General features: G+C 31.3%; 1 protein-coding gene across 1 annotated transcript; it reads left to right on the top strand.

The window, feature by feature from the left end:
- The first annotated feature begins 2,576 nt into the window (after window positions 1-2,576).
- Window positions 2,577-7,924, top strand: LOC137823135 (uncharacterized). Its single transcript, XM_068628277.1, has 7 exons — window positions 2,577-2,845; window positions 3,473-3,890; window positions 4,062-4,218; window positions 5,358-5,402; window positions 5,844-6,012; window positions 6,113-6,480; window positions 7,286-7,924. The coding sequence occupies exons 1-7, from the start codon at window positions 2,714-2,716 to the stop codon at window positions 7,605-7,607; spliced, it is 1,611 nt and encodes a 536-aa protein (XP_068484378.1). The 5' UTR covers window positions 2,577-2,713; the 3' UTR covers window positions 7,608-7,924.
- Window positions 7,925-8,187: the final 263 nt, after the last annotated feature.

Below are 8,187 nucleotides of genomic sequence, written 5' to 3'. Positions count from 1 at the left end.
AAATTCTAAAATATTCTTGGTTAATTCTTTTGTAATTTCACAATGAATTATGAGGTTATGTGTAATTAAAATTTCATTCTTCAATATATGTAATAAATTGTCTTGTTTTTTTTAGTTTTAGTTTCTATTTTGGGGATGGTTTTTGAACACATGTTGATGATTCAATTTTGTCTTTAATTGGAACTCTTGTTTAATTTGCTTTGTTTTAAACAATCTATTGGACACATGATTGAAGAGGTAAAAAACTAAAAATCTTATGAGTAGACGCATGGAGATGAGTAAGATAGTGAGTGAATTAATGAACGCATGTTTCATTAATTAGATTTCATTATTTTGGCTAACACATGTTTGGTTAATTCGATCATATGTTTGGATGATTGAATGAATGATACATGTAGATTAAGGTTTCATTGCTGAAAAAACACGAGACTAACTTGTTATTTAATATTTTGATCGTCTACTTTACTTTTCTGCATAACAATCTCAATCTCCTCTTATTTTACTGCTAACCATTATTTGCATTGTAGATGAATTGTGAACATTGATTTACTATTGAATTTGTTACACGGTTTAGGATGATGTTAAACGATCTAAATTGAAAACACATTTAATTTAATTGTAAAATGATTATGATCAATTATTTTTAATTATATGCTTGAATATGAATTATATTTTGACTATATTGTGTTTGTTATATTAATAAATTCTTTTGAACACATTTATATTGGGTACAAAGGTGTATGAACTCCCACAAATAAAAACTTAAAATTATGAATCTCAAAATTATTTTTTAATTTGGTAAACTGACAGAGTTTACTAAGTTGAAATAAAGATTATGTAATATAATTGTTTTGTTGCTGAATTCATAAACTTAATCATATTATTATAATTATTATATGTTTCTCAAATTTGTTTTCTATTATGTCGAGTGAACCATAATGTTTAGATTCACTATAAAAATTATGTACAACCTCCAATTTGAAAAATTTCTATGAATTTCTTTTATAAAAACAAGAGAAATGAGAACTAATAATCATTTGTATTGAATCTTTAATGATCATATTGTCAAAAATTTTGTGAAATAAAAAAAATGTTAGATCAAAATTTATATGGTATTCAAATATAAAAAGTGTTTTTTTTTTAAATAATTTAGGGTAAGACCTTTGATTGAAAAAAAGTGAATTTTACATACATTTAGAGAACACTTAAATGTTATGACATATGGATCGAGATTAAATTAGTTAAGCACACATATGTGATGAGTACAATAAATGAATATAAAAGTTTATACAATTTGTACAACATAATGCCGAAAATACTATTATTGAAGTACAATTTAGGTATCCTTACGTTATTTGTTTGAATAGGAGAAAAGTGAATGCTACTCAAACTAGGGTGTATCTTAAGTGTGATGACTTTTTTGAAATAATACAACTTGGACATGACATGATGAATTATTATATTTCCTAAGTGTATGTCAGACTCAATAATTTGTTGATTCCACCATGTATGATCCATTGGAGGACATGATTTTTTATGTTAGAGCATAATCTTTTACTTAAGTGTATATATGTGTGAAACTATGTCTAGTGTAGTAAAGACTCTCTTGTATATTGGATCAAATAAGTTCACACCATTTTCAATAGTGTTAAGGTTGATGAATTTGAATGAAATCAATGAATAAACAAATATAAGTTTCATAAAATTGTTTATTTTATTGAAGGACATGCTTCAAGAAAAAAATATACTATCGAATTGTAAGCATGAGATGAAGAAGATATTTTGTCCTAATACGTAAAATGTTTCAAGTAAAAAAAAAAATTGAGAATAATAATTATGAGATAACTAAGGATAACCCTTATAAAGTGGTATATTTTGATATTTTAAAATTCAAACGTTTGTTTACGAATCCAAATAACGTTGAAAACCTAAGATAACATATAAGAAAAAATATGATAAATGATACTGTTAACAATTATTATCCCAATTTATTAAATAATAAAAAATATTAAACTTGACGCAGTTACAACTTTTTGTTTATCATTAATTATTTGATTATTTAAATTTTGATAATGTTTATGATTTATTTTAATAAGTTGAATCTTTAACATGAAAGTAAATATGATACTGGAGATTAAGAACACAAATAATATAAAAAGTAAGATAAAAGATAAAAAATTATAATTTAAACATTTATATATATATAATTAATAAAGATAATTTTTCTTTTTATGTATTATTTTATTTTTAGTACTTGGTTTTTAAATTAAAATAATTATCTAGAATAGAAAAATTACTTACGAAATAAATAAAAAACTATCTATAATAAAATTATCTATATTTTTTTTATCATTATCTATAATGATATTTTTAATTTTAATAATTATTTATATTATTATTTAATAATTTTATTTGTAATATTTTTTAGTTGAACAACTTACTTTATAAAATGGTTATACACTTTTTTTAATTTATTTTTAATTAATTATTTATAAAATTATATATTTTTTTGATGTAATTAAAATGTAGTGTATGTGTTATTCTAGTATATATATAATATGAACATAAATGTTCCTATAGTGTGAATAACAATGAATGAAAGTAACCGTGTGGAATAGGGAGCGGAGAGAGAGAACACACCAAACACAACACAATCGGTTGTAGTAGTTTTCTCGGATGATTAACGTATCCGAAAGTAAGAGGTGATGTCGGAATGGAATCAAACGGCGAGAACGGAGGCAGCACGAGCAGAGAGGAACAGGAAGAGGCATTGGTCGCTTTGATCGAACACCGAACTCACGAAGTCAAAAACCTTCGTCACCGCATCGCTTATTACAAAACCCAGGTTTCCCCTTAACCCTCTGATTTCCCTTCCCTGTCGTTTTGCCTTTCTCTTTTGTCGTTTCGCCACTCCCTGCTCATACTCTTACTTCTCCTTCAATCTTTAGGTTTATTATACCAACTCTTCTCACCACAAAACAGCGTCTGCGCCCTATTCATTCCTTCCACTTTTACTACTTTTCTTCCTTCTGTGACTGCAATTTTAAACCTTTGTGCCCAATGCTAGTATTGTAGTCCTGTAGTGAATTAATTTCCAAATTTTCATTCACATTTATCACCAAAGAAAATAACTTTTTGCTTTGGGAGAAGTTGAGTTGTGTGTGCAATCTTTGTTGCTTATTAATGTTTCTCAATTTGATTGCATTGAGTATGTTTTTCCAATTTGTTTTAGAGATTGTATTTTGGTTCTATTTTCAGTGTAATCTGCAGCAAAACCCTAGTTATGAACCTTGGTGAATTTCATTATTCATATCTGGTGTCTTGTTCCTAGTTGTTGGTGTTGCTGTGAGAAACTTTTATGTCTTTGTTTTTGCTGTATTTGTTAAATATATAACCTGTACCAAACATTTCTTAAAATTTTCGCATGGGTAACTATCAGCTAATTGATTTTATGTTTCTGAAACATGTGCAGCTTGATGAAGCGGAGAAAAGGTTGCAAGACTCTGTATCCAAATTGTCTCGCCTTCGAGGTCAGACTAATGCATTGTCATCCCGAAATACCTTAGATGATGGAATTAAAACTGTGAAGACAGAGCGCAGATCAAACAGTCCCATTGATAGAAATGAAGGTTCTATAAAAAATCGACATCAATCTAAACCAGAACTTCTTATCCCTTCAGTTAATCCAAAAGTTTCACAACCTGTATTGTTGCCAAAGCCTTCTTCAAAAGCTTCAGTAAGTTCCAGTTCTGAAGCAACTCCTGGAATCCATAATTCTCCAATCACAGGTGATAGCTCTAGGGGAAAATCTGACAAGTCCCATAATCATAGACTTTCTTCTGAGCAGCAAAAAACTGAAATCAAGGACAAAGGGACAAAAAGGAAATTTGGTAAGTTATTCATTTATAGGATAGCGTGTACATTTGGCTAATCCTTCAGCGTATTTATGGTCGCGTGTTTTTGTCTGGGTTTATTGTCAGTTGTTGGCTTATTGTTGTCCTTTTCATTTCAAGATTGCTTTTGCTCGCAATTAGGCTTCATGAGATTTTTCTGCTTTCCAGAACAAAAAGAACACAAGGAATTGATTCCTTTAATACGCAAGAGTTCTTCACCAATCTTAGTACAGTGTCAAACAAGCAACCACATCTCAAGTCAACACAAGAGGAAATTGCGGAGTATTGCTTTGTGCCCTGTGAATGATCAGCTTTTCGTGACCAGGTAATCAAATCATTCCATTTATTTTAAAAAAAAGACTTCCTTCTAGCAATATGTTTCACGTTTCAGTATTTCTTTTCTTTTCTCAGTTTTTGGTTACAGCCGGTATGGGGTCAATGTTATCAACTGGTACCCTAAATTTTTAAATTGCAATATGGTGGATCACTAACTAGAATTTTAATGTTAGGAAGTGGGTCAACCTAAAATGTGTAAACATATACTCTACAAGTGAGGATGAGAGATTCTAATGGTCTTCTAATTTCTGAGATTCAACTTCGTGTCCCTGTGGTCTTGAAATTTATGTTAAAAAACAATGGGGCATCTCCATTAGATTGGATTGGTCGATGGACACTCCTACATTTATTAATGATTATAGGTATAAATAGTTCGCTGTAGGGGCGCAGTTGTAGTTCACCAAGGTTTCTATCTTTATCTACCATATGGCATCAAAGTGGGTTCAATCCTGCTCTTCTGGTTTTCTCTTATAATAAAATTTATGGTTCTGCATGTCATGCATTATGGTACTGAATAATCTTTTTCAGTTTTCCAGTCCCAACCATTGTTTTCATGGATATCAGTTTTATGTTTTTATTTATTTTTATTATAATGCATTGTTTTTTTGTCTAACAAGCTAAAATGTGAATGTTATCTTGAGGGAAGTGTTTTGAAATGGTGTTCCAATTCACCAGTTCTGTATTTACTGCTGTTGGAAACTGTTTCTATTACTATCTAGGGTGTTAATGTTTAGGATAACTGGAGAGGCAGATTTATGTATAGCTTATCATTATCTGAGGGTTTCTATTTGTTGTTCTTAAATACAAGTCATTCTGAATGGTTATAAATAGAGAGCTGTCGAGTGCTTCAAACTCTCTACCTTCCACTAGCTTTATCTTCCAAAGTTGTTGTAGTGGCTAGCCCACTATAGCAGTTTTGGAACCAGCAAGATTTAAAACACTGTTAAAGGCTGTACTTTTTCTGACATGATCTTTAGTGGTTCAAGACAAGAACTGACTGTGTAACTTGAGTCAGTTTTTGTTGACTTCAGCTTGAATTTCTCTCTTATGAAAGATATGTTCCTGGTGATACAACATTGATATATTCCTTTGAGCCTGACACATGCTACCTATTGGGAATTAATGCAGTGCTCTGGATGGACTGGTCAACTTCTGGCAAATTCAGGCTAAGGGGTATGCCCTTATTTATCTTTCTAGTGGTACTTTCGAGAGTTTTTATTCTTTTATTTTGTGATGTGATGATGTTGATTATATAGACTTAAACCATACATATATTTAAAAAGTGGAGTTTTCCTAGTACTTATCTGTTTTTTAAACCTAATCAATCTATGATCCCTATGATGTCTCGTTCCATTTCTGCTGTCTATTACTGTATGAAGTTTGTAGTGGGAAACTTATGACTTTCAATTCAAAATATTTCTTAAATTTCATCATTCTCTTCTGTTATCTCTTGTCTTTCTTCCCATTTAACTATAAACTTGACCATTTGATGATTCTTTCTTCTACCATTGGCAGGCTCTGCCTCAGTTTCTGTTATTTAACTTCAAAATTTTGTAATGACATAACCATGTTATGTAATTTAAGCTATGTTTCTCCCCATCTTTAACTTTGTAGAGCAGGAGCCTCTCGTCTTAGCACCACTGATTGTTCATCCCAAAAGCATAGGAGATGGCCAGAAGATTTAGTTTGGCACCCAGAAGGAAACAGCCTATTTGCAGTATATAGTGCTGATGGTGGTGACTCTCAAGTATCAATTACAAATCTGAATAAAGGACAACAAGGGGTAAGGTTTTTAACACAAATATCCTGGCATAAAAGTAAAAATGTGTTTGGGTATTTTTTGTTATTGCTATTTATACATGCCAAACTTATGTAACTGGCAGGGAGAACGTGTAAAGTTCTTAGAGGACAAGCCTCATGTAAAGGGAATTATCAATGGCATTGTTTTTATGCCATGGGAGAACACATGTTTTGTAACTGGTGGAAGTGACCATGCTGTTGTACTTTGGAGTGAGCAGGAGGGTGAGAAGTGGAAACCAAAGGCATTGCATAGAAATCTTCACTCATCTGCTGTCATGGGAGTTGCTGGTATGCAGCACAAGCAGATGGTGTTATCTGTTGGTGCAGATAGGAGATTATTTGGGTATGATGTTCGTGCAGGAAGAGCAGATTTCAAGCATCAGGTTGATAGCAAATGCATGAGTGTCCTGCCCAATCCATGCGACTTCAATTTATTCATGGTTCAAACAGGGTAAATTGCTGCTTTTTTGAAGTCCGATATGTTGACTGTTTTATTTAGTTTCCACCTCAAGTTTTATCTGTATGCAGAGTTCATAACATACCTAAAATTTCAATTTTTTTTGTCTTGAGTACTGAATGTTTTGTTTTAGGGAAAATTATGTTCTTTTGAAAACAGTGATATAAGGATATGGTCTGAAAGTCTGAACCCCCGATCAATTTGCTTACATTATTACTTTGTTTGCTAAAGTTCAATAAAACTATTCTCATTCATTGATTATGTTGTGAATTCACACTTTATAGAAATAAGATCAAGAAGGATTGAGGTTTGGTTCCCTAAACCTGAAACTCCCACACCAGAGAATGTGGTTTTCAACCACCATTCTATGATATTGTGCCTTTTTACATCTTTAGATCTTTTATTAAAGACAGATATATTGTTAGATAATGGTGAGGAAGGTTTTTGTGGTTAGTGAAGAAGCTCATCCTTGGCTTGTGTAATTGGTTCTATTCATTAAATATGCTTGAAATATTAGCATGGAGTCTTTTTTGCAGTAACGCATAGGCCTGCCTTCTGCTTTGTGAATAAGGATAAAAGATTAAGAAGAATTGACCCATAATTTAGTAGGTGCATCTCTCAGACTTTTTATCTGGGGAATGATAAATCCACTTACGGTTGAATTTTGATTGATATTTGTACTTTGAATTCATTACAAGAATATGCCTGTCAAGATGGAAACATAATAATACTCTATTTTAAACCAAATTGTTTTCATTTATTGCTGTTCTTTGCATTAACTATTTTTTATTTGTATTAGGACCCATGAGAGGCAGCTTCGGTTGTTTGATATTAGATTGAGGAATACAGAACTTCATGCTTTTGGATGGAAGCAAGAAAGCAGTGATTCTCAATCAGCTCTGATAAATCAGTCTTGGTCTCCTGATGGACTATATATAACATCTGGTTCTGCAGATCCTGTGATTCACATATTTGATATAAGGTATACTGCTCACAAGCCTTCCCAAACTATAAGAGCACATCAGAAACGAGTCTTCAGAGCCATGTGGCTTCAGTCCATTCCTCTTGTCGTTTCCATATCATCCGATCTTAACATTGGACTGCACAAGGTTTACACATGAAACCTCCTGCTAATTACTGTGGCACTACCATGTTGTGCTGAATATGTAGTTCCATTTCATTTGGGATTTTAGGTGATAATATTTTTTAAGTGGAATTTTTGTGGCAACTTGCAACGACCAAAGGGAGGAAGTTAACTTAAAAACACAAAATCAGGAAAATTTTGGCTGGGAAAGGCCTGCTCAGATGCTGGCAATCTGTATTTTACTTTTTGTTTTTATGATGAAATATACATTTTTTCCCTTTCTTTCTCAAAGCAGAAGAAATCATGAACAAGTTTGTAGTTTATTATTTTTAATAGGTTAAGTTTCTGAGAGAAGTATTATTTGTGTTTTAAAAGTCCATTTTGTCTAGAATGAGAAAACACTACAGAAATAGTTCAATTTTTAACTCATTCTAATTAATTTTTCAAAATTAAGTACTCTGAACTTTAATTGTTTCTATTGATCTTTAAATATTATCTTTATTATTAAGAAATTGTATGAACTTTAATTATGTTTAATTGATTCTAGGTTTTATTGCTTTAAGGAATAGTTTGTCCCAAGAAGTTGGAACTCAATTACTAGCTGAGAATAAATCTTA

This window comes from Phaseolus vulgaris, chromosome 9, assembly GCF_000499845.2.
Source record: "Phaseolus vulgaris cultivar G19833 chromosome 9, P. vulgaris v2.0, whole genome shotgun sequence".
NCBI lineage: Eukaryota > Viridiplantae > Streptophyta > Magnoliopsida > Fabales > Fabaceae > Phaseolus > Phaseolus vulgaris.
Note: the sequence above shows the minus strand (reverse complement) of the source record. Positions and strands in the feature narration are given on the sequence as shown.